This window comes from Coturnix japonica, chromosome 7 (genome assembly GCF_054131305.1).
Source record: "Coturnix japonica strain WE chromosome 7, WE-NBRP24, whole genome shotgun sequence".
NCBI lineage: Eukaryota > Metazoa > Chordata > Aves > Galliformes > Phasianidae > Coturnix > Coturnix japonica.
This window is the reverse complement of record NC_140669.1, coordinates 22,151,385-22,177,959: the sequence shown is the minus strand read 5'-3', so window position 1 is coordinate 22,177,959 and position 26,575 is coordinate 22,151,385. Positions and strand designations below refer to the sequence as shown.

At 43.6% G+C, this 26,575-nt stretch overlaps 1 protein-coding gene across 3 annotated transcripts in view; it reads left to right on the top strand.

Moving 5' to 3' along the window:
* The first annotated feature begins 5,119 nt into the window (after nucleotides 1-5,119).
* PARD3B (par-3 family cell polarity regulator beta) overlaps nucleotides 5,120-26,575 on the top strand; it is a 359,537-nt gene continuing 338,081 nt past the window's right edge. The window contains exons 1-2 of one of the 3 annotated variants that reach the window (XM_015868265.2): nucleotides 5,120-5,637; nucleotides 21,582-21,683. In XM_015868265.2, the coding sequence (XP_015723751.2) occupies nucleotides 5,518-5,637; nucleotides 21,582-21,683 (222 nt within the window). In that variant the 5' untranslated portion in view covers nucleotides 5,120-5,517. The remainder of the gene's footprint in view (nucleotides 5,638-21,581; nucleotides 21,684-26,575) is intronic. The other 2 variants (XM_085553339.1, XM_085553340.1) reach the window with 2 other exon arrangements.

The following is a 26,575-nucleotide window of genomic DNA, read 5'->3' as shown; positions in this document are numbered from 1 at the left end:
GCTGACATTATCACAGAGCTAATAAAGAAACCTCCAGCTTGTAGTTCAGCCTTACTTTGGGGCATCAGAAACCTCAGGGCTGGGCAGGCCTCCTCCCAGCTCACTCAGATATTTGCTGACACAAAGTATCTCCTCTGCATAGCACTGTGGATTTCCATGCTGCTGTTGAGCAAAAGGGCATCCCGCTCCCTCCACATGTTCTGGCACAGAATCTGCCCCAGCCATACTGCACATGGATGGAACATGGGTGAGGCCCCGAGGGAGTGCTGTACGTGGCCCTATTACTGGGCAGGGACCTCAGAACTGCCCTTCTCCCAAAGCAAGACTGAGATTGGAGCTAGAATGACATCAGCAGCCAAAGGCAAAGTTACACTGTGTGAAAGATTTTTGAGATACGTGGACAGTAGTAAAAAATAAGTCTGGGATTGTATCAACCTATGCTTGAAAGCAGCTTGAGAAAGCTTCTCTTTCTCTCTGTAAGTCACAGAGATCATATCACTGCAGTCCTTAACCATGCTTTGTGGCAGAGAAATCTATTAACATGTAACTCATGTACTTAAGCTTCCCCTGGGTTTCTATTCAGACATTCCCTCCCCTCTGGATTTCTCTGAACATACCTTTGGTGTTTTTTGGGGGAATAATTTCTGTACCTGCCTAACTTTTATGAATGTTTAGACCTGTTTAGATGGAGCCATCTCCTGCCCACACTGTAAACAGTTTGTTATCAACAGCTCTTATACTCAATTAAGTGTACACAACCCATTATCCCACTGTAAACAAAACATTTCATACTGCAGAATTGGTTCAGCCCCCGGTGCTCAGATCTGCACTCAGCTGTTCCTTATGTGGGTACACACATGCTGTCAGGTAGCAGGCAGCGTGGCAGGATGCACTGATGTGGTGCTAATGTAATGCCTGTGGTGGGAATGGGCAGAGTATGGCTGGGACAGGGGGTCTACCAGCCTGCATCTTCCCCAGCATGGCAGTGGGACAGGCCCTTCCTCAGCCAGAAGGGGAGATGGGATCCCACCTCAATGAACTGACACAGTATTTCCCCCATCTGGTTCCACACTGTTATTTTGGTGTCTTGGGTGTTGTAGGGTTGGCTGTACAGCCCTTGCAGAACACAGCCGTTAAGAAGTTCTTTGTCAAGCTCAATCAATATTGTTACAGGAGCAGATAGAAGATTCAGGGTAAACTGAGACTGGCATCACAGATGGAAACTGAGAATCATCTTACTTTGCAAGTCTATATGACAATTCCTTTATTTATTATTTCAACTTTAAGTGGGGTTCAGATTAAACTTTGGAAGAATATGACTTCAAATAGCTTGCAAATAGATTTTTTTTTTAATTGTATTTTTTTAAAATTCTACCACAGTTCTCAAGAACGCTGTTAGTTTTTGCTCTCCCTTTATTCACCAACATTGTACCACTGAGACTTCGCTGGGAAAGTGGTTTTATTGATTTTCATTATCCAGGCTAGGAGAAATGCAAAATACAAACAGCAGGAATTATGACCTTTTTTGCCTTTAGTAATTGGAGGTTTTGCTGGTAACAACATACAGGAAGGAGCAAACAAATGTGTTCAACTGTGTTAACAGAAGAAAAGTTTGAAGAATCACAAATCAGATCTCCAGAGGTTATGAGGTGGATTTCAATGACAATGTTTTATCTTTTCATCTTGTTCAACTTTATCCCCAAACCCAAACCAGCTGGGGACCAGGAACACAAGGCAGTACCTGCAGTTAACACCTTTGTGGCACATTTGGAGCATAATGGAGCTCAAGGGTCACTCTTTCTCTCTTATATGGTTTATTAATAGTGGAAAAGAGACCAACCAGGAGCTCTGTGGGTGCTTCTCCTCTGGGAGCCATGGCCACTGACGTCAATCAGCAACACGCCTGTTAGCGACAGCATGGGAGAGAGGTGCTGCTGAGAGCCAGAAATTAAAGGTCAGAGCTTGTGTTGTCATGTCAGCAGCAAAACTAGGAACACCTCCTCTGTGTTCTTAGGCAAGTTGTTCAACTAGTCCATGTCTGCTGGCACAATGCTTGAGAATCTTTACTGGTACTGGCAGACTGGGTCTCTTCAGATAAAATCTCAAAGATATAAAGGCAAAGTACTAATTATCCCCGTTGCCATTTTCAGCAGTAACAGAGAAACTACAAGGGCCATTCAGCCTAGACAGCTATGAACTGGAAAGCCTTACATGCAGCGTGCCGGCTGGCCCTGTGCTAACATGGCAGCTGCAGCAGCTGGGCTGGGATGTCTCAAGGGCACTGCCCCAGCACCAGGCAGTATGGTGGGAGAGCCTTATGCTTGTGCATGGGGTTGGTCTGCACAGGCTATGGCACTGGCATGGCATGGTATGTCAAAGAGGCTCATGGAGATATCCAAGGAGCAGTGGGTGGAAAAGGGCAACGGGAGGGGAGAAAGAACAACAGCAGTGACAGTGAGCTGTTAAATCCGATCATCCCCTCTTGCGAAACTGATATGTGAATGTCAAGAGCATATCTCATGGCCATGTATATGTATTTATGCATGAAGCCCTCGCAGCCAGGCTGCCTGCCAAGTGCTGTCAGCCAGCGTGAGCCCTGGGGAGACACCGTAGTCCTGATGCACTGTGCCCCCAGGCCGGCACGCGCAGTAAGCCCTGCCATGGCACTGAGCTCTGATGGCTGCTGATTTTCTGGTTTCTGCAGAACCAATTTGGATGAAAACTAATCTGGCAAAAAAATAAAAAAAATTTAAAAAAAAATCACAGGAATGACTTTTCTTCAGCATCTCATCACACGGAGCTGCAACTGTGCATGCTGGCACATGAAAGGGAAAGGATGGGAAGGAGCAGCTGGGGCAGAGAGGAGCAGGAGTCTTTCTGGGGCAATGCCAGAGCGTGGTGTGTGAAGGGTGATGGTCTCAGGGCAGAGCATGGCCTGGGTGTCAGCCAGAGAGCTGAGCAGGCAGCTCCTCCTCAACAGCACAGTGAGAACAAGAGCCCATTATTAATTGGTTTTAAAAGTTGGTACATTTTCCTTAAAATAAGGGGGAGAGCGATGACTCATTTCTTAGATGTATGTGCTGGCTTTCTGTGCTGCACTGTTAGCTGAAGGAGGCTCACCAATGGAGAAAGTGCAGCACAATCTTCACTCACTCCCAGAAGATCCAGGGCTTGTTTTCAGGCCATTGTGCAGATGTAACACCCAGAGATGTTGCAGGCAAATCCTCGCCATGTAGGTGTTAATTGTTACTCACTGGCTTCAAAGACTTTGGGGCTGTTTCAGAGTAAACAAACGTGCTGCACCCACAGCACACAGTGTCTGATCTGTGATATTATGCACAGCCCAGGCAAGCACTGTCAGACAGCAAATGCAGTGGGGGATCTGCTGCAGCCTTCCCTCCCCTTGCTGATGTGTGATAATTAAATACAGTCTCAGATTCTGTAAGGTTGACGTACACATTTAGAGATCTCCATGTGTCACACCTCGCTCATAATCAGAGAGGGGCAGAGGGAGAGCAGCCTTTATTCTCGCTGTCAATCATTAACCCAAAATCTGTGCTTTGCAAACGAGGCTGGGTCCACACGTCAGCCTGCAGCAGCTGGGTGGAGCAGTGGTGTGGGCACTGCTGAAGAAGCAGTGCTCTTCTTCCTCTGAGCTTCTTTGCTCTGGAGAAAAAAAAAAAAAAAAGGTGTTTTTTTCCTTTATTATTTTATTTTATTTTATTTTATTTTATTTTATTTTATTTTATTTTATTTTATTTTATTTTATTTTATTCTGATTCAGAGCACACTGGATGCACATTTGTGTACTGGCACACACAAGCCCACATTCATACTCTGGGCAGCTCTCCGCATGGTCTCATACACTTATTTCCCTGTGACTTACCCAGAAATCCTGTAAGCTGATGGAAGCATGCCAGGATTTGATAAGCAGAGGAGGAAATGTTCCTGGGGCCACTGCAGCAGCCCCAGACTCAGCTCATGCTGCTCCTGCAGGACCAGCACAAACCTGCTTGCTGGAGTTTGTGTGGCTCTGTCCAACCACATCCCACTCTGCCTGCAGTGTGGCCAGCCCAGCCTGCCTGCTCCTCAGTTTCCCTCTGGAAATTATTGGTTATAAGGAAAAAGTTTTTTACATCAAGGATGCAGGTTGCCCTGAGATGTGGTGGATGCCCTGTCCCTGAAGGTACTCAAGGTCAGACTGGACAGGGCTCTGAGCACCTAATGGAGCTGTAGGTACCTCTGTTCATTGGACAGGCAGATGGTCTTTAAGAGCTCATTCCAACTCAAATATTTCTATGGTTCTAGCACTGGTGTGAGGCTGTTACACAGCACAGAACATGAGCTGCCTTTCCAAGCACACATCTGAGCTGGTGGGGCGTTCATTCGTACTACAGCAGCAGTCCCCATGTGCTGTGTGATGTCACACAGTGGTTTTGAGGTATTTTTATACTGCTTTCTCGTTGGTTTGCGGTGACTTTCAGTTGTATGCATTTATGTGGGCAGATTGATCTGCTGCGACCGCAGTGGTGCTGGGTGCTTGTGTCAGGGTGAGGGCACACAGATCCAGTAGCACACACAGCACGAGGCCCTGCCCAGGCCCACATGGAGCAGATAAGGCAGGACGTAAGGGGCGCTGCGCTGTTGCTTTACTGTATGCAAGGCGCTGGGCTGTGTCTGCAATGTGCTGCGTGTCTGTGTGCTGCTGCACGGGGCACAGCGGGTATTGTATTGTGCGCCGCAGCACAGCACGAGGGATGGATCGCGGCGGGTGATGGATCGCGGCGGGCGAGGGCTGGACAGCGCACACATGCACGTGGCTCGCACGTGGCTCGTTTCGCTGCTTCGCACAGTAAGAGCCGTGCATCCACGAGGTCAGGGCGCATCCCTCGTTGGGCCACACAGACCATTGAGTCCAACTCCCGACTCCGCACCCAAAACCCAAACCCGACGTCTGAGAGCGCCGTTCAAACGCCGCTTGTAATCGGGCAGCTCGAGGCCGTGCCCACCGCCCTCTGGTGCAAAATCGAAGCCCCAACCCGACCCCCCGGCACAGCCGCACGCCGTTCCCTCGGATCGGGCCGCGCACCGCAGCCCCGAGCCGCCCCGGCCACGTGCCGTGACCCCGTGCGCGTGCCCGGCCCCGCGCTGCGCTCGCGGCTGCATCCCGCGGGGCCCCCGAGCCCCCGGCGCGGTGTCCTCACGGCCCCGAGCCGAGCCCCGCCGCGAGGAGCAGCCCCGCCCGGCCCGGCTCGGCCCGCGCCTCCCCGGAGAGAAGCCGGGCGGGGAGGGGCGGGCACAGCGGCCCGGCGCGGCGGAAGGAGGCCGCCGGCCGCGGCCTCGCTCCCGGCGCTGCCCGTGCGCGGCCCCGGGGCACCGCGCGCACCTGCCGTTCCGCCCTCGCCGCGGGGCCGGGGCCACGCACCTGCCGGCGCTCCCGGACCGCACCTGCGCCGCCCCCGGGCCGAGCCGGGCCGCGTTTGTGGCGGGGCCGGCGGGGCATGGCGCGGCGCTGAGATGAAAGTGACCGTGTGCTTCGGGAGGACCGGGATCGTGGTGCCCTGCAAGGACGGGCAGCTCCGCGTGCGGGACCTGACGCAGCAGGCCCTGCAGCGCTACCGCAAGGCCCAGGAGAAGGTGAGCGCGGGGAGGGGGCGGCGGGCTGCCCGCACGGGAGGCCGGGGCTCGCGCCTTGCCCCGCGGGGTGCGGCCGGGGCCGTGGGGCGGCGGGGCGCTGCGGCTGTGCGGGCCGGTGCCCGAGGGCTCGGCACGTTTCCGCCGTGCGTGTTGACAAACAAACTTGGTTCGGGCACAAACGGAACTCGCGCCGCTTCCATCGAACCCGTGCGGTCGCGCACCGGCTGCTCCCTGCGTGCAGCCTGTGTCGGGAGGCGACCGCCAGCCCGTGCGAGGAGTTGTCGGGTTGTGCCAAGGAGCAGAAAAATACCCTTCCGTTGTCCCTTCCATCCCCCCCCTTGTCTTCCCCCGGGCAGAGGCAGGTGCGGGGGTTCCGCGCGGCGCTGGTGGGAGGCCTGGCACTGCGCTCAGCAGCTGCCGGCTGCGGGCTCTCATGGGGCCCGGCGGGGCTGCGCTCCGCGTCGAGCACTGCGGGTGCTGCTGGGCGCTCCGGGCTACTTTCTCTTCTGCCCCGACGCTGTGTGCTGGCCCTAGTATGGAACTGGGGGTATAACGGTCTCGTTCTGCTTTGCAGGTTTATTCTGAGGGAAACTTCTACTGATGCGTTAGATCCACCGTGAGCAGCTGAGTATAGCTGATAGCAGCCACTGTCTGCAGTGCTTTCAGTGTCTTTAACATTTACAGCCTGACACGTTTTGTATAAAGATCTTCCAGTGAATATTGTGTGTGCAGTACCTGCAAAGGGTTGGTAGCGTTCTCGTGCTGTTCTGGCCAGCAGTTGGTGAGGTGTGCGCTGATGTGTGTGTGCCTCAAAGCTCAGAGATGGGCGTCTGACCACTGCTCAGGAATGGGGGTTATCAGAAACCACCGTTGCGGTTGAGGTGAATGTGTAAATTTTAAGTTTGATTTCAGCCCATGTTTGTGATGGGCCTAGAGTCAGTGTCGTGGTGACAGCTGAAAGGTGGCCTAAAACGCTTCTGTATAAATACATCACTTCTCCTGTCCCCACAGCCCCATGACCTCTTCTTTTCCTCTTCTTGGTGTTTTTTGCTTGTTTTTAAGGAAGGGACAGAAGGATCTCTGCATTTCTAGGCAAGGCCCCTCCTGGTCCAGAAGGCTCAGCAATCAGTGTTTAGGGATAAAAGCCCATTACCTCAAGGGATGTCTGGTGTAACACATCTGAAGGTTTTGTATCCAGTTTGTTCTTCAGGTGATAGTTGTAGGCGATGATTTTCATGCTCATAAGTCATCTGTAATTCCGCATTCAGAGGATGTGAGGTCTGAAGCATCCAGTCTCCTGCGAAGGACAGCCAGAGGCTGCACTTCTCAGACATCACCAATTTCCTGTTCTGCGTCATGGATGGGCACAGTAGGTACAGGCCCGTGTTGTCAGAAACTGCTGATTGCGTTGAACAGTGGTGGTCCGGAACTTGAAGGAGGACTTGTAGAGAGGGGAGAAGCAGCCTAAGGGCCTGAGCAATACAGACAGGTTTTATTTCAAGTTGGGTGACTTATGTGCTCTCTCTCTCCCCCTTCTTCACTGGAAGGTTTTTTTTTTTTTTTTTGTTTTTTTTTTTTTTTTTTGGCAGTGCTTTGATTAATTGCTCTGTAGTCTACACGTTTTGCAGTGGAACTTGCCAAAAAGATAAGGATATTGATTTTTGTCTTATCTCATCAAACATTATCTGGAGTTGGTGCTTTTTGCAGAGGTAAAATTTGGGATTGGTTTGACAGTTCATGCTTGCTCCACAAATGGTTCATCTCGTTGCCTTCTGCAGTGTTTCCAGCTGGAGTGAAAAGGAAGGATGGGGTGTTCTGCCATTGCCTTTCTTCCTCAACTCGTTCTATGATTAACTTTTCAAAACTTAAGTTTTTAGTTACTGCAACGTAGTACAACATAGACTCTCAAAGAATGGGAGACCCAGAGAATGGGATTGTTTCAGGATAATCAGCTGAGATCTGTTCAGTGGTGTGGGCGCACGAACAGGTTTGTGTGAAAGATAACTGAGGATTTGTTTTCCTTTTCAAAATATTTAGAATGTTTGGAATGCTTCCTGTGGCAGAATACTGCTGTTGCTTTTGGCACTCATTGTGCTCGATGTGATTTTTGAGCATTATCAACTTTTAAAAAACAAAATGGAAAATGTTATTGTTACAGTGCCTGAGGTATTTGGAGAAGGCAGTAAAACGGGTGTAAGAAACATCGGAACATCCCTCATAGCTACAGAATGGAAAATGAAGAAGGTAACTAGGATACAAGCGTCGGGAATTTTGTCTTTGTTTTGGTACTGTCAAATGCCCCAGAAATGTGTGTGAGAGGCTTTGTGTTTCAAGGGTTCTTCTGGAAGCAGAATTTTGCTATTACACTGCAGTCATGCAATGGATTTCTGGTGTCTGGTAAAGGGGAAGATGTGAGATTAGAATATTAATTCACTTATATTGTAAGGTATTTGCATTTCTGTTTGTGATAGACTTACAGTACTCGGCACCTCTTTACACTTACATTGTTGAGACAACAAATGGCCAAGTCTTGCATTTCCATGAGACTTTTGGTAAATAGCTGAGAACTCAGCAAGCCATGGCTTGTTGCAGCCTGCTGGGTTTTCTCAGCAAATTCGGTTTGATTTCTTGATGAAATTTCATTGTGAAAGTTCAATTACTGCCATTAACAGAAACAAAATACCGGGTCTTTGTTACAGCTGAAGAACCAAACTGATATCTTTTTGCTGTTATGGATCTTAGCAGTGATTTTTCAGAGTACTGTTGTAGATCTGAATGGGCAAATCTCTGATTCTCTCTGTTGGGACAGTGTCAACTAAGAGAATGTTTGCTCTGGGATTGCATGATGATTTAAGAAAATATTTTGTTAACTGTCTGCTTGTAGATAAGTTTTCAGAGATGTGCCTCCTCTCAGGGGTAACTGTTTCAGTGCAGTGATGTTTGATTTAATCTGCAAGCTGGGGTCTACTTTTGCTGTTGGGAAGTGTGTGTGCTCAGGCTTCCAGCTGATAGGTGGATTCAGCATCATTAGTGATCCTTTTGTCAGCTCAGTTCTCTGCTATTTCTAGTAGCTCGGTATTCTATGGTGCCTTGGGGAGCACTTGCTAGTTACCTGTATTTAGGGTTCTATGCTCAAGTGAGTGCAGTTTCTGGGACTGTGGGCCTCCTGTTGGGAGTGCTGATGTGGTCAAATACTAGATGGACTGTCTTGCGTGGTCTTGGTAAACAGTTGTGATGGGCACTGGAGTCTGTGTTTCCACTGAAGAGGCTGTGCAAAAGCCAGCAGTTGATTCTGTGGTGGTGATGGTAACTTCAGTTGGCACTCAGACTGAATGGGAAGCAGTAATAACAGTGGCTGAGTTGATTTGAGAATGATATGTTTGTGAGTGAAGGAAAAAATGGTGAGTTGTTTAGATGGCATTGGCCATCTTCCCAAGTTAGATGGATTGGAAGGGCTGCAGGCTGACTGTCTAGATCACATTCTCATTCTTACTAAATAAAATAAAATAATGTAGATCATTCCCTTTCTCTCTATTCTTGTCTGTCCCACAACGTGATGGTTTTTTGGAATGAGGTACTGTTGTAAATCAGCCAGCAGGCAGACGGAGCTGTAGTTTTCTTCCTGAAGTTTGTCTGAAAACGTTGTGTGTGTGTGTGGGGGGGGGAAATGGCAATTTGTTTTTACTCACAAAAATGTTTGCAGAAGTGTAATGTATTTCTTCAGAAGTTATCAGGTGTATGTGAGAACCTTCAGGTTTGTTTGCTATGATAGCAAGCTAAGAAAGAATAGAACTCAATGCACTGCTTTTCCATTACAGTTGTGTGCGACGATGGCAGCTGACTCACGTCCATGAAAGGAGTCCACATGAGCAGGCAGGGTAAAGAAAAAGAAAGGGGGCAATTACTTCAAAATATTTTATATAATGCCATTATTGGCTTTCCTGTGCTAGTGATTCTTCTTTTATGTTGGAAATAACTTTGGAGTGGCAGAAGGATGAGGTTTTTTTGGTGGCGGTGGTGGTGGTTTTTTTTCTGAGTTGTATCCTTAACTTGTAACTGTGCAGGAGATACTTTTGACAAATATTTTTTTCCCTTAGCTTTTCCTGGATTCATTGTTGCAGCAGGACTGCGAGGTGGCGTGTTTCCGTGGCTTGGCCGGTTTGCTGCTCTGGTTGGGTGGAGTTGCTGAAGTCTTGGAAGGGGACCAGGTGAAAGCAAGGACAGGGGTTTCTCAAAGTTGGCACGTGTCTTTGTGGCTTCGGCAGTCAAAATGGCTGTTTCACAAAGCCATTGTAGGTTAAAGTGGGCTCTTTTCCTAGATTAAATAATAGCAAAACAAAACAAAACCCTTCCACTGTTTCACAGCGTGTATTTTTATGAGCATTTCTTAAGCGCTTATGTCACAGGAACCAAAATGCTCTTGATCTAGAACTTGCTTTATAAGTTGTTGATCCTGGGTTGATAATTTTGTTTTGTCCTGCAGATTTGTATGTTTAGAAATCACAATTTTGATCACTGAAGAATTGGATTGCCATAGCTGTGATCAGTTGGCAAAGATGTAGAAGCTCTGCCCTTTGAGCTGTATAAATACTTATTGCTCTGAGTAGTGTGCTGTAGGCTTATTGCTGAATACCTGCCACACACTGCTTGTGTTGCTCCATGCATGAGTGTTACAAACACTCTGGGAGGGGGAACTGTATATGAGCTGCTGCTGGTGGCTTTCCATTTGTCCCATAGTTAAATTTATAAGGTGATTCTGTACCACTGAGAGTTAAAAGTGGCAGTGTTTTTCTATCAGTTCTGCATAAAATGTTTTGGTCTGCTTCTGTACTGCTTCGTAGCTACTAGTGTTGATGTAATGAGGTTTTGGTAGATTTCCAATCTCCTTTTCTCTTTTGAACAGGTGTTTATAATCCAAACAAAAACTGCTGTTGGACTTCAAGTCAGACTTGTCATACAAAATGTCTTATAAGACTTCATGTGCTTTTTAAACTTGAAATATTGATGGATGCCTTTGGTTTTTGTTTAATTTTTGTTTTTAAGAAGCAGGCTGTTGCCAGTAACTTGTGCTGATGTTAATTTGTTTGAGGGCAGAAGCTCTGCTAAAGGAGAGAGCTGGGTAAAACTAGTGGAAATTCAGTAGGCAAAATGAGAGTAACTCCTGGAAACAGTGCAGGTCAGGCATCAGCCTGTGTGATAACACAGAGCTTTCATTTTTGTCTCCCAGATGGGATTTATGAAGTTCTGAGTACTATCAGTTGTTATTGCTTGAGAGACAGTGAAGATTTTGTACTAAGTGGGCGTTAAAGCAGCTGTGGATGGAAGCCATTGAAGTCCTCAGTAGTGGCTGATTCCTGGTGCTCCCTCCCTGCCCATATGTGCAGAAGCTCTGAGTAGTCTTGTAGGGAAGTGAAGAAGAAATTCAACCCCCAAATGGTGTTTTTCATATCTTTATTTCCAGCTGAGGAAGTACCATGCAGTATGACAGTTTTTATGTTAGAAAATATCCCTTCTGTCATGGGACAGTACTGAGAGATGCTTTTGCTTGCTGTATTGGAAAACGGAGGGTGGTATTCTGTTGGTATTTCCTTAGAAACCTGAAGTTTTTGTTTTTTAATGGATGCAGTTCTTATCTTTGGGTTATGCTATGTGACTGCTTTCCTCCTTAACTGCTCCATATGGTAAGTCAGTTGGATTGTGCCATAGTGCGCCATCTTGCATCCTGCTACTGAAGCAGCAGATTTCCTCCCCCAGTGAGCATGACATTCTTTAGGCTTTCCTAATGACGCTAAAGTCATAACTGCAGCATTCCTAGCCAAGAAGACCTATTGCTTCATTACTGAAAACACCCTCCAGCTCCATGTTAAGATGTCTGTGTTCCATCCTTCATGGCTGTGCTGAGGCTTAAGGTCTCGAGCAGTTTGTATTGTTGAGAACAGATTCTGCTTAGTGACTTTTGTATTTCACTCTTGAATTTTGCTTAAGCATAAGGATATACCTATTGTATGTTGGACAATGGATGACAGGCTCCCGGGAATCATTTGTTGATAGAAACAAGCTTCAAATATCACTGACCAGGTGGTGTCCTAAATACACTGTTAAACTGAAGATGCTGCTTCTCATGCAAATCTTAGCGAACTGACACATTGCAAGGCCTCTCGGGAAGGTCTGTGCAGTATATGTAGTACCTCCCTTAATGGAAGTGTTCTTCTCGGATATTGTTGGGCTAATTCTCTAATACTTACCAGTTATTTATTCCTTGTGCGGTTTTACTTCAAAATCTTCCACATACAGCAAACTTTTTTTTTTCATACAAAATTACTGAATGTACTGGATATAACTCTTTGGATCTTACTTTAAAGAAGAAATATGTAAGACTTGTTTCTGTAAATGGTTATTTCTTACGCATAGTGATTTTGCTATAGATATTTCCATTAAGTGAACCACTGCAGTATTTCAGACTGTCATCAAGGTTTTCCTTACTGTCTAATGCAAATGTGTAATTTCCATGCCACCAGTATCTGCATGCAGAGCTCACGTCTTGCCTTCATTGTGGCAGGTGCTGTGGCCCTTCTCCAGTGCTCAGGTTTGCTCCTGGTGATACTCCTGCACTGGGAGGTCCAGGCACTTTGTCTTCTGGGTTCATGCATGTGTGCTGGCAGCAGCTACTGCCACAGAGAGGCCTCTGCTGCTGTTCTTCACTGATTCTGCTATGGAAAAGAACACCACAGACTTAGTGAATGAAGTCCCTTCTTCCGGGCTGTAATAAGGATCCTTTTGATATGAATGGCAGATGGGCAGGAAGATGAATGACTGCAGTCCAGCAGAGGCTGGTACATGGGATAACAGGGTTCGTGAGATGGGTGGAGGTGAGCAGCTGGATGGCTGGGCTTCATTTTTTTTCCTGAATTAGGATTCCCCTTCAGAGATGGGATTCTGTGGCTCCAAATGGTTTTGCAGTACAGGAGGGGTGATTGTGCTGAATCTCACTCGTACATTTTTTTTTTAACCTTCAGGTTTTAAATTAATCTTCATGTCTTATGTTCAGTGCTTTAATTACTTCTTTAAATAAGTTCTTTCTTAGCAATTATTTTCCTTTGTCTTGAACTGTGAATTAGTCCAGATGAAAGTCAGTATAAAAGCAAAGTGATACAGTAGGGTTTTTTGTTGTTGTTGTTTTTGTTTGTTTGTCTCCCTGAAGTCTCTAAAGGGCTTACACTGGAAAACAAAAATCGCTGACTGTTTAAGCCCACAGGAAAGATGGACCAAGGCATTATTCTGTCAGTCAGATGTGAACTAGAAAATGCCGCTTAACTCCAAACCACTCATCTTGTGCTAAAAAGTTGTTAACTCTAGTAACGATTTTTGCTAATGTGTAATTTTTTTTTTCTTTTTCTAATAGAATAAATACCATTTGGTTGTCAGCAATCTATTGGATCACTTTTACTAGCTTTTTTCATTTTTATTTTATTTTTCTGACTTTAGAAAATATCTGCCTGCCAAAAATCTGGCTTACTTTGCTTTGACAGATTAACTTCAGCTGTTTTTTTCTTTGGGTTAGTCACTGTGCTCAGACTGTTTTTTGCAGAAATAGTTGTTGTATCCTCCTAGATCCAACCCCTCAGCATCCGGTTCTGTAGGGCAGGCTCCAGCAGTATACTGATGTCACATCCTTTATCAATGTATTTCCCAGAAGTTGGGTACTACATTCTTTCGGTCAGTCAGTTTCCAGTGGTTCCCTTCTTTAATAAATACTGCACCTTTTTTAACTGTTATTGGCAACTTGGCTGTCTTCTTTTGCTTGTGGTACCTCAGCCTGTTCTTTGGTCAAATAATGGAAGATTAGAAAAGAACTGAATCTACCCAGGTGTACATGGAAAAGACTTGCTGAGATATTTAGGGACTAAAAGGAGCTAATGTCCTAATCTCCCCCAGTATGATGCTCATGCATGAAAAACTAGCTGCTGCCAATTCACAATTAATTTTCCTCTTCTGCTTCAACGAAATGTGTTCTGAACAACTGTTTGAGGAGTTTCTGGCATTATAATGTGCAAAAAGAAAACTCATTAAAGAGATGGAAATCTGAAGTGGTTTTGTTGGACAAGACAAAGAGGAGCGTTTATGTTCGTTGATGTGTTGTCATTGTGCACTAAGACTAGCCTTGGTGCAGCTCATTTGTGAGACATGGTTTGTTGATGAGTCTGTGAAAAGGTAGGGGGAAAGGTAGTTGTGGGAGTTGAAAGATGAGCATTATGGATGATCAGTGACAACTCTTTGTGTTAGGCAAGAAGATTAGTGCTTGAAAACCCAGTGAAGTGTTCTGTATTAACGTTTTCAGGAGCAATTGTTTGGGTAACTTGACCTGAAGGACTCCAATAAGAAGTGCTCCACTAGCTTTCCAAATAGCAGGAATTAAGAATTAATTTTTGCTCAAAATACCCAGAATAGTTCAGAAATGCTTGAAAGAACACTCGTGGCTTGTGCATTTCAAGTACACTGCTTGAGTCTTTTTTTCCCTGTACAATTACTGTTGCATTCAGTCCTTTTTCCCCTCCTGTTTTTGAACCTGCTGGAAGAACAAAATTAGTCAGAACTGTTACTCTTTTTGTTTACTTCTACCTGAAGCAAGGTGGGTTAGATGGGGATGTACCAGTGTCATCTCTCTAATCCATGAGTCAGGAAAAATGGTGGTTTGGACCAACTTGTATCTAAATAGGATCACTGTTTTGGGGAAGTAGTTGCAACAAGGCAGAAACTGAAGGGTGTAGATAATTTACTTTTGTATGTATGGTGTACTTTTTTTCTTTTTAATTAATGCCCTTTGCACAGCACTGAAAAATGTAACACTAAAGTTGGGCTGTGTCTTCCTTCTTGTTGTGTGGGGCTCTGCTATCTTGCAAGGTGCTTCTTATTGTTCTCCTCCAAAAACTTTTAACTCTGCTGTTTAACTCTGGGTGTAGACTGAATACCCATACTGGTAAAATAGATTTTAATACAGTGTGAATTTTGCAGTTATGCATGTTGCTAGTGTATGCTTTCTTGTCTGGAAGAATGCCATATTTTCACTCAGTCACAGTTTTATTAAATTCCTGGTATTTAAAGAGACGAGAATGGCTCTAGGTAGGTCTGTTCGGATAACTTCAGATGTTTCAAATGGATCATACATCTGGCAGTATAAGCGCATTGTTTGTCTTGGTATGGCAGAACCATCTTTTGAATTCAGAGGAAGTGGAGAAGTCTGGCTTATTGTTCATATTGCAGTTTATTAATGGCTATAGATATGAAAAGAGCATCTCGCTAAATGGAAGTCTCGGTCAACCTCTGACTCTTGTCTTAAAGGTTTGAGAATAGACAATATGAAAAAATCCCAGCTTCTTTCCAGATGGCTGAATGCTTGATGTGTCTTTATGTTTAGCTGTCATTCAAATGTGAATGCTGTGGTGATTATAAGTGTCTTCCATTTTTCTGGTTTGAAATGAACCCTTTTATGCATTGTGTGCTTACAGATTAACTGTTTGGCTTATCAGTGGGGATTTCAGAGCAATAAAACGCAGCCTGATAGTATAGCAGAATCCAGGATGTAGTGTTGGTAGCTGCCTTGAGTGTGCAGGTCTCAGCTCCATATAACATGCTTCGTGCAGTCATTTTAAAATAGGCTGTAGTGAACTATTGGCATTCTTTAAGCATTGTTTCAGAACTGAAACTACTTGTGAGCTGTAAAGGGGAAGAACGAGCACAAGGGAGGGGATTTATTTAAACAGGGAAGGAAAATAAAAACTAGGTTTTGTTAAGCTGTGAATGTAAAGTACAATTCTTACATGATTATTTTAGACAAGTGTGATTTAATATTCAAAGATGCGGACTACAACTTGATGATTTAATTGTTAAATACTGTCGTAATCTTGCTGAAGAGAAAAGAATTTTCAGGGTTTTTTTGTTGCTGTTTTGGTTTTGCAGCCTAACTTTGCGAAGGAAATATATAGTATAAAAGAGACTTCTGATAATGTGGCTGGAACTGCTGCAGGTTCTATAGAAGGCCAAATCATTAACCTTAAGTGACCAATATAGCAACAAATTCTGATGTTATTGGGTTATTTTTCTTTTCCCTTGAATGGACCGTGACTATTTCCTTACCTGCTAGCTTCTTTTAAATGAGAGTTGACTGCTTTGTTGCATGTGCCGTTTGTTTTTTTAAGCCTCTGGTGTGTAGCAAAAAAATACCACTTAGCAGAAGTAGGTCCAATTACTTTGCTGTAAAGCCTTCACACCTAACAGTGAACACAGCACATTTTGGCTGAACCTGTTGGTCCGGGGCTCTCTACCAGTGCCTGCTTGTGAGCTAGGAAAACGTGATATAATAGTCCCTGTTAATGAGAAGGCGACATTACACTGCAAGTGCTGCTGACAGTGCTTTGTGATAAAGTATTCCTATCACTTGGTCAGCTTTGAGCATTTTTGTGAAAGGAAAAAAGCCTACATCGTGTTCTGTTTGCTGTAAACTCTTCATGTAGATTTTCATTAAATTTCTCAGGGAAATATTATTTTTGCAGAAGCTTGAGCATGCTATACATGGAGTTAGGGCTCCTTAACTGCACTCACATATACTGAAAGAATGAGCAAGTTAGCTGGTGGAAAAGTACGTCAGGCTGATCTGTCTGAGTGATGAGCTGCAAATAAAAGAAGGCTGTAATTGTGTCTCTATACTGTTGTAACCTATACACATATAGAGCATTTAGTCAACTTTTATCCTGACTGATGTGTGAAGTTTCTCCTTGTAAGGCTGTGCCGGACTGTAACTGAAAGGAATGTTGCTAGGTGCACGTCCCCCTTTCCAGATCTGGAAAGACCACCCTGCTCAGGAGACTGGAGGAAGCTGCCCCATTTGAGTGACTGGGATACATGTCATTCTTCATGTTCGAGCAGAAAGTGTTTTCATTAGTGTAGAAGAGGTCTCCTCTATCCTTGTAAATCTCCAAAACTTTCCCATCCCTACTCCTTTGTGATTCTGATTCCCTGAAGGTATTTGGAAGAGAGGGAGGAAGGACTCCTCTTTGCACTTCCTGTTAAGGGAGGGGAAAACCCTTTTGCACACCAGTGGTATTGAGTTTCTATGACAGAATGAATAACCTCATTCTCTTCTTTGCTGTCTTTGAATTAGCCAATATCCACTTCATGTTTATGGCATCAAGTTTTGATGAGGTATTAGTTCTGGGATGTTCTGTGTTTCAATCAAGTGAAGCTGGAAGTTGACCTCAAGAAATAGAGGATTATCTTTGGGTTTTGCTCGATTCCAGTGCTTGCTTCTGCCAATGCACTTAAGAGGTCATTTGGTCTATTCACAGTGTGTATTTTCTGTATTCAATTGCCGGAACCAGTACAGCTGACTAATCTTTATGGAATTTGGCAGTGCTTGCTGGCTCTTTGTGCCTTGAGAACGTTCTTAACTCAGTAATTTTTGCTGCTGAGAAGTACAGCCTGGTTAATTTAGTATTTCATGTGAGAACCAACTGTCATGTATCAGCTTCATCTGGTCCAGACCTTGCTCCAACACCTGGGTGACTGAGGATGCTTTATTTTTGTATAACCTATTCTATGTTCATCTATTATTCCCATTCCTTTCTTTTTCCTTTCCATGGTAATGAAGTGATGAAATTCTGGTACAAAGGCATTCAGCTTGCATCTCCAAATACTTACAATGATCTTGGTTTTGAAACCTACCTTGGGTGTCTTAGCACATTTCCAGCACCTGGACCTAAATTTTGCCCTACTGTCTGTGTTTCTGGGGCATGAAGGAGAGTCAGGCCCTAGACCATGCTCCCCAGTGCCTGCCTCATGCAGGGGTTATGTTGCGGTGGTTCCCTGCTGCTTTCTGTGAAATCCTTGCTTAAGTTTAGAAGAAAAAAAAAATCCTCTCTCTCAAAAGAATGTGTTATGGCTCTCTATGCGGAATCAAGGATATATTTCTGTAATTTACTGCTGCCTTTTTCCCTTACTTGAGCTTTGTCTAAAGCTCAGTGTATATGATATGGTGTTAGAGGATGTAATCATACCTGATCTGTATTGTCTCACTGGCATTTGCATTCTGTGCTGTGGGGTTTGGAGTCTGCTGTTACTCAGTCACACATTTGGAACTCTGAGGGCTCCTGATAAGCAGTCCTGGGGCAGCTGTGAATGCATTAATCACTTCAACAAAGGAAAGCCAAACACTTGTTAGTAAAATAATCTCAGATAGTATCTAGATGCAGGACTGAAGTGGTGTCTGCTCTCTTTGTAGCTGCTGAGCACTTCATCAGTTTTTGTTCAGGATCCAGCATATTTCAGTGTAGAGTTAGCAACAAGTTGAGCTGTATGGATTTACAGCCAGCCCTGAGGTTTTGATGTCTGTAAGTGTATTGAATGCTTTGAGCTAAAGGACATCAGTTTATAAATGAAAATCTGTTTGCATTTCTTATTTACATTCTTATGGATTGTCTTTAATTCAAAGGCTGGCATACCATGTACTTCAGTTTCAGCTGGGGCTGTTTTGTCATAGTTCTTACAGCTGCAGTCTTTGTGGACCTCTTTCTACATCTGTATATCCCAAGAGCTTTGTCTGGTTTTGTTTTGCATGCTTGTTCTTCACTGAAATACACTTCATATGTGTTCGATGTTGGAGTGCAGTGGACGGGTGTAGGTTATGTGATCCCTCAGTCCTGCAACGTCTTTACATTGTGTTGTATTCAGTAATGTTCAGGTAGCGGGACATACTTAGTGACTTGTTCTTAGTGAGATTCAGTATCAAATCAAAACGCTTTTATTTTTGAAGGGTTCCAAATCAGAATTTAGCTGATCGTCTGTTGGTTTTGGGAACCATGGAACTGAAACCCCACATCTGGTACAAATGGTGAAGAGGCCCAGCTGCTGGCAGGTGGCTGAAATGCTCTCTGAGTAGGGGACTCATCAGGCTTGGTTGGGGATGCTTGTGGAACACGAACAGGCAACTGCCTGGGGCTGCTCTAAATTTGCGGCTGCCACCCTACTCATCTCATTTGTAGTCAGCTCTGCCTGCTGTGATTTGTGAATGTTGGGTTTTTAGTGTTACTTTTAAAATTTATGTCACTTCTGCCTACATTGTGCGTGTGCTTTCATGTGACCTGGCTTTAATTTACCTTTTGGTAAATATTTGCATAGAAATTCCTGAAGTGTTCTCCCACATATAAAGGAAATGATGATGAACAGCTTTTAAGTGGCTTGATGTTGAACAGAGACATGACTTGCAGCCTTAAGGTAAAATGAACATTACTGTAACTGTTTAATATTCATTTAGGAAGTGCTGGTATGCATTATACCAGGTAACTCGTTCATGTTTTTCCTTTAAATATTTACATGATGTTTCTGTATCATACCTTAATTAATTTTTTTTTATGGAGGTTATAGGCAGAGTAGTAAAATTCCTCCCCATTCATGTCACTGGGAGTGTGTAGGAGCAGATAATACAGCAGATATGTGGAGTTAAAGCCAACTGCCTTCTTAGTAGCTTGTTTCTTTGCCCTCCCTACTTCAGGCAGAGCACACATACACTGAGAACTGTAGTTATGGAAGGCAGTACAGAGCAGGTATGAGATGTGGAAAAACTGTGTTTGCAGAAGAAATGTCCTGCAGTGTGTAATAAACTGTTCGCTGATTGCCCTTCCCTGTGGAAGAACGGGCCTCTGTGCGTGCAGAACATTCGTGATCAAAGCTGGTTAATGACATAAGCTTAAGGTCTGGTTTTGTTGGCACTGGGAACCTCATTTAGGTTTATTAATCTGGGCAGTGTTCTGGGGGGCTCTGCACTATACTCTGGCTTTGAAGTCTCTTTAAGCAGTTGTGCTGCTCAGAGGAATTATGTCCAACTAAACAGAGGCTGTGTGCTAACTTGCTTCACTGAAGCTATCTGCAAGTAGTTACTATTTGCTTCATCAAATTCCATAAGAATAACCTCTCTTTGCCTGCAGTAGTAGCTGTTTTCTCACTTTCAGGGATGAAGTGCAGTCTAAGTTTATAGGAGCACTGATGTGGGAACCAGGTTGTGAAGGGTAGGTGGGCAGTGCTGCATTCTGGTGGCTGCTGTGACTGGCAGCGCCTGAGCCCAAAGAGCCGAAGTGGCTGTATGCAGTGTCCAGGTCGGCGTTTGGGGGAACAGCACCTAACTGGGAAGCGCTCTTCTGCAAAAGGAACCGCGTGCATCTTGCTCTGCTTTGGTTCTAGTATTCTAGCGTCATTTGTTGTTCCTTTCTGTTAAAGTGGCTCCTGAAGCTGAGCTCGCTCCGACACTGTTGAGGAATGACGTCTCCTGCTCTCCCAGACTGATCTAGAGTTCACTTTCTCTTCGTGTGGCCTTTAACAAAAGTACTAAATTGCTGTATTTGTTGTGGCCCGCGGTAAAAGGAAGATTGGGATTTCATTAAGCTCGATGGAATTTAGGGTGGCCCTTTGTCTTGAGCTTGTTTCCTGCCAACTTGCTGCATTCTACTAGGACAATGCAGCTTTTACACTCCTTTTTTTTCCCTTTGTTTCTCTTTCAAAGACACATCTGGGTTGGTACAGCCACAGAATCACAAATAGAAGCCAACACTGAAAATGAAAGGTTCCAATCAGCTCTTTGTTTTTTTCTTTATTTCTTTTGCATCAGCTGTAATCTGTGTATGGGACTCTTAAATGGCATAATAGTTACAACAGGTTCTAATGTATTTTCAGTCAAAAATAAAACATTCCTCTTAGTTAGATGAACTTCTGTGGCTAACAAGTATGCTGGTTCAGTATTAACATCTCTGATCACCTTTTGTGACTGCATTAGTTAAAAGGTTCAGGAGGAGTGTCTGCGGCTATTGATGCATTCTGGTTTGAGAGAAACTTCTAGCGTTGCAGGTTTACTGGTAGGGTCAAGTGACACTCTTTAACAAGGTTTGAGCATGAAGCAAATTGTTGGATTTAAGTTAACCTGCTTGTTTGCTGCACAGAGATACATTTCCTCTGTACCTTTTGATCTTAGGAATTTTGTGGGTATAGAAAATTAGTTAAACCACAAGCTTAAAAGTAGAGCGTTGAGCTGCAGTAGTTGATTGTGCCATCAGTTTGCAAAGATGAGAACGTGCTATTAAAACCTAGAGTTTTGAATGCCTGATATCTAGAATAAAAATAGACCCAAAATATCTTGCTGCTTTACAAATGGGTGGTTTCAGTACAGTAGGAAATAACTGTAGTTAAGTGTAAATTTCAGATAAAATAGGGATGTTCCTTGTGTTTTGTCAGGTGGCTGTCATCCAGCCACATGAATACCTAACACTCCAACTAGCATGGGAGGTAAAAGGGTTGTAGGTTGGCCCTGGAAGCCAGCTGAGGCCTGCACAGCCACTCTCATTCCCCCTGGTGGGATGGCAAAGAGGACTGGAAAGGTAGAAGTGAGAAAACTGCTTTGAGATAAGAGGAACAGGCATAGCAACAGCTGTGCATGTGGCTGAATAGCCCTTCCTTTCTTTGTTTCCCCCAGCGTTCTTTTGTTGGGCATGGTGGTTCATGCCATGGAATATCCCTCCACTCCATTGGGGTCAGCTGTTCTGACTGCCCCCTACCAGTGCCCTGTGCACCCCCATTGCTCACTGGCAGGGCAGCATAAGTATCTGAAGAGAGCTTGACACTGTATAAGCACCATTCAATAGCTAAGTATTTAACTTAAAAATCCAGGTGTGTAAGGCAATGTAAATGTACATGCTAAAACCTTTTTTTTTTTTTTTTTTTTTCATTGTATTTTATAGGTAGTCTCATATCTGCAGTTTAATTTTTCTTCTTTTTTTCAGTAATTTTCAATTTTAGGAGAAGCTCCATGCATATTGTTGGCGAGCAGGTGGGATACAGAGCTGCTTTGTCAGGTGGCAATAAAACCTTGTAAGGTTAAGTTGAGAAAACTTGTTTCTTTCTTACAGGATCCAACTTACTGGGTGAATATTCACCACCTGGAGTACACAGATGGAGGGATTCTGGACCCTGATGATGTGCTGGCAGATGTTGTGGAAGACAAAGATAAGGTAGAGCTTGTATGAAATTCCAACCTTTGATTTTTTTGCTGTGTCTTTTCAAATAACTAATGCTACATTCTAATTTCTTGGCTCTGTGGCAAATGAGGAGTGTGTTGAATATTCTTGAATGAAACACATCTGACTGTAGATGCTGTAGCTTTCCAGTCTGGGGACTGGAGGTAGAAAGCATGACCATAGCCATGAAGACAATCTGAGGAGCCTGGCACTTGATGTAGAACTTAAAACTTTTTGAAGCCGCTCTGTGTTGCTTCTTGTTGTATGAAAACATTGGTGCAGAAATAGGAGTTTCACATGACATCTTGTTTTTATGCCATTTAAAATGTTTTTTATCTCCTTCTCTACTTAGAATTAAGTTTTTTCAAGAGTTATTCAAATGTTGTGGTTGAGCATGTGACAAAATAACTGGACAAATCTTATGATGACAATAACAGCTGTCCCAAATGCATTGCATTTCAGCAAGAGTTTCTGTGATTTGTTACTGAAAATTTGAGTAGATTGGTTATTAATCTCAAAAGCTGTGAGCCTGTAACATGGAATTCAAATGAGACAGATGTCCTTTCTAGGTAAAGGAACAGATGCAAACAAGTCCCTTTTAATGTTTTTATGATTATCAGAAAAAAAAAAAAACTTAGCTTGAGAAGCTGGTGACTTAGTTCAGCATGGGGGGGATGAATATAATTAGGAATACTTAGCTGTTTTGTTGAATAAAATCAGAGGGAACAAACGTCTCGTGACTTGAAGCTGAAGATCTAAATGTGGTATATGTATATAGCTTCAAACAAATAGCTTTGTCTACATAAGTTGCCATATGCTTGATGAGCTCAAAAATAATTCTGCAGACAAATGCTAGTTCTTAATGCTGTTGGTTGTTTAACAGTTTAATAAAAGGTGCATCATTTTGGTTACAGTTAATGGGATACAGTTTCTCAGTACCTTGAACAATTGTCTAAGAGCTACTTAAGTGACATTCAATGAGCATTTCTTAAAAGCAGTGAAACAGTGGTGGTGGTGTTTCTTCATGTCCAATTAGTATTTCTTGTTTGACCACATCTATTGAAAGCGTGCTTAAAACACCATACAGCCTTCTTTCTGGCGATGTTTGGAGGCTAATGACTGCTTTCTGAAGATTAACACTGCTATATAAGGCATAAGATGTCATAAAATCAAATAATCAGAGTTAGGGGAAATGACTTACTGGTGTCATCAGTCAATTAAAAAAAAACAACAACATGCACGCATCTACCAAGGATTTCCTGTATTTGAAATACAAACACACATTCATGCAAATGTGAGCAGTAGTGCGCAGGATATTTGATACATCATCCAATTTTCTGCTTGTTCTCAGCCGTAGTATACTTTGTCATTGGGAATCACTATGGCTGAGAATGTGTTGCTGATGAAATTTCTAGTTCATGTTACAGGTTCTTGCATGTTCTGTTATAGAAGTGCCAGGTGGGATTCTGTGGTTTTAAGGCTGCATTTTGGAAGGAGCCCAGGAAAGCAGGATGTTATTCACTGGAGTACTCTGAGATGGTTTATGAATACAGCAAACTTCTTGATTCCCCTTCCTATGATGCCTCGATTACATGTGGTACACATAAGGAAGATATGTGCAGGCGTGGCTCAAGGTGATGTTTTGTTGTTGTTATCTTTTCTTCAGAAGGCCTTGTTGAACTGGAGATATATAAGACTTACTGAACAGCAGCAGCTGCAATGACATATATATATTTCTAAACTAGAGGAGAAGCATGTAGTGATGTAACCAGACTGCTGGTTGAGGGTTCAAAATACTATTTTGAGTAGAACTGGGCTATGGCACCTCCAGAGTATTGGAGCTGTTGGCGTACTACGTGCCTACAGGTTTGTGTGATCTCATAAAGAAGAACGAACCCTATAAAAGGGCCACAAATAAATGTTTTAATATTTTTATTGTGTCCTGTTAACCTTTGAGCCTTGGCCTGTTCCAGCTGAGTATATTGGCTAGGAGACCTTTGAGCTTTGCAAAAAATGAGTACAGGTATTGAGATCTAATTGAACCTATATTTGATTTGGTGTGTAAAGTCCCTAAATAGGTGAAATGATCCTTGGTAGGTGTATTTGTGTGCTGATTCCCTTTGGTGAGGGCTGTCTGTAGGGGTGATAGATGAACAAGGCACAGCTTTGTTGCTCTCTTGTCCTTGTCATCTTTTCCTGTGTATCCAAGGCACTAATGCAGTCTCACAAAATCAGTCATTCTATATATAAAATAAGCATTAACTTAACCTCTGTGCATTTAAACAAAATTGTTTGTCATTGCTGCCCATCAAGCTCTTTTATAATGCCAGAGTAAACTAACTGGTTCATTTTCTTTGAGCATTAATCTGCTCTAGATCATGGTTTGATGGCAGTAAATTAGCACAGTTTTCGCAAAGCAAAATGCTCTTGCTAATCTATTGGAATTCTTTCACTGTAGCAACAAAACGGAAACAGGGAGAGCTGTCAGATGTAATTTCTTTTGAGTTTCACAGGCTCTTGACAGTCTTTACCAACAGGCGGGTGAGGAGGCACAGCTACTGGCCAGGGGAGCAGCTAAGTGCTGCCTAGGGTTGGTACTGGCAGGGACCATGTAGGGCAGGGTGAGGGGCTCTTGGTGCCTGCGGCTTCATTGGGAAGGAGTTCTTCCTGATTTCTTGTATTCCTCTTGATTTCACAATTATTTGAAAGCTGGATAATAGGCAGCACTGTAGATGGAGTTAATAGTGGTAAGCTGTCTGGCTATGCGTGCTAGAGCAGGTAACTTCTATGTGCATGTAAACCAAGCCTAATTTACTATTATATGTGAATGATTGGGCAGTTATTTATGGCAAGAGCTGTTCTTGCTGTCACTGCCATAGCAATAATGCATGGTCTAAATGGGGTGTCAAAGCAAGCCTTGAATATTTCTTAAATAATTTAGTTTCCACTGAGTTGGCTAGCCAAGTAGTTTGTGTCTTGGTTGTTCTAAATAACAGATTAACCTCAAAAATCTAATTCTGTCTTTTGAATTAAAAAAAGAGGCTGTTTAAATTGCCTGGTTTTAATGAGCTGATACTTTTTTTTTTTTTTTTTTTTTTTTTTTTAAAATGTTATTTAAACATATCTCTCACTTGAAATGAGTTTTTTTTTTTTATTTGAAGAAAAAAAATGCCACAGGAGAAGTTCTGTTGTGCCAAAAACAATGACCAAATATTTCCCTTGGTATCTCCATATAAAGTTTGGCACATCTTAACTATGTAAATGTAATGTGCCCATCTAGATTTCCCTCCATATTTATATGGAGTCATATTTTCAAATGTTCATAAACATACAAAAAGGATGCAGTGAAGCTATGTGTTGATCAGCTAAAACTTGCTTAGCTTCTAGGAGAAGAGTTTGAACTGCTGATAACTTCCAAGAGCAGAACAGTCCTGCGTTCTGTACAAAAACTGTATTTTTCCTAAGAAATTTTCTGTCTAACTTGTCAAGAGCAGTTCACATCTTGATGGGACTAAAGGCAAATAAAACAGGTTTTCTGGTATGCCGCAATCAGCAAAGCCCTTCTGAAGTGGAATGCAGTGGTCTTCTGTTAAGTGCTCATTTGCTTTGCCTTTTCAAGACTCCTGCAAGCATGAGTAACACCGACAGAAGTGCAGTACTACAATATCTGCCCCTCAGCCAGCAAAAGCTGGTGAGCTTATGCAGGAGGACACTGTTCTGAGATCAGCGCTGCGGCAGAAAGAAGGCATGTGATGATGTTGATTAGTGTTGTGCTGATACTAAAATAACCAGTGTGCAATGTAGTCTTGGAGGATGCTAAGTCACTTCTTAACCCTTACTTTAGCGAGGATTATTTGTGAGTGGCTTTAGTCTCAGTGAAGAGTTGAAAGCATGACCATATAGTGGATGGAGCTTGGTTTGGAGAGGTTGCTTCGGCAAAACTACTGGAAGCTTGGCTTCAGAGTGTAGACTTCCAGGATACATGTAACTGTACAAAGGAAATGTCTCTTCAAGCACCTGACAGATGTACTCTCTTGTAGCAGTCCTGGACTTGCTGTTGTTTCCAGGTAGGCTAGTCACTAAGTGCTTGGCAGTTGCTGTTTGCACTGCGTTTGTTCTGTGAACTGGGCAGAATTCTGCAGATCTGCCAAATTTTCCTTCCAGCTGGAAGACGATGGTGTGCTTGAGTTGAGGGTGAGAAGTTTATTTCATTTATGTGGAGGTGATTCCACTTTTGGACCGTTTTTTCTTCCTTCCTACCATCATTTTCTTTAAATGGAGAAGGAAGTCAGAACTTGAATTACTTTTATGTAAGCAAAGGGAGATGTGGATGGAGACTATTTGAGGTGATGAAGGGAACAATTTTTACAGGTAGGTTGATAAATGGCAAAATGAAGTCAAAATAAAAAGGCAAGGAGACGTGAGTTGTTTCAGTTGTACTAAAATAAAACACAATACCAACGGGCTGTGGAATTCTGAGGGAATGGAATGATGGAATTCTGTTCTCAGCAGGGAGCTGTGGCATTGCTGCCTTGAAAACTCCCCTGTGAGGCAGTGGCAGGGGCCTTAATGTTGGCTTAGTTGTTAGCTTTCAGTGGGTCAGCACAGTCTGAAAATGTGAGGCTTCACCCATCATTTTGTGGTGTGGTTTGATACTCAAATATTTGTTCCATACCAATTATGCGTACTTAACAGAACAATTTTGTTTGGGCTCCAGTCCTCTGTGTAATTGAGCTGTCTAGTATTTTCTCTTGGGTTTTGTAACTTTCTGATAACTAGAATGCAGAATGAAGAATAAAAAAACTCCAGTGTGTTGTATGGCAGTATATTACTGCACTTGTACAGAAAGAAACAAGGCAAGCTGTGTAAGATTTCGTTATAGCTGG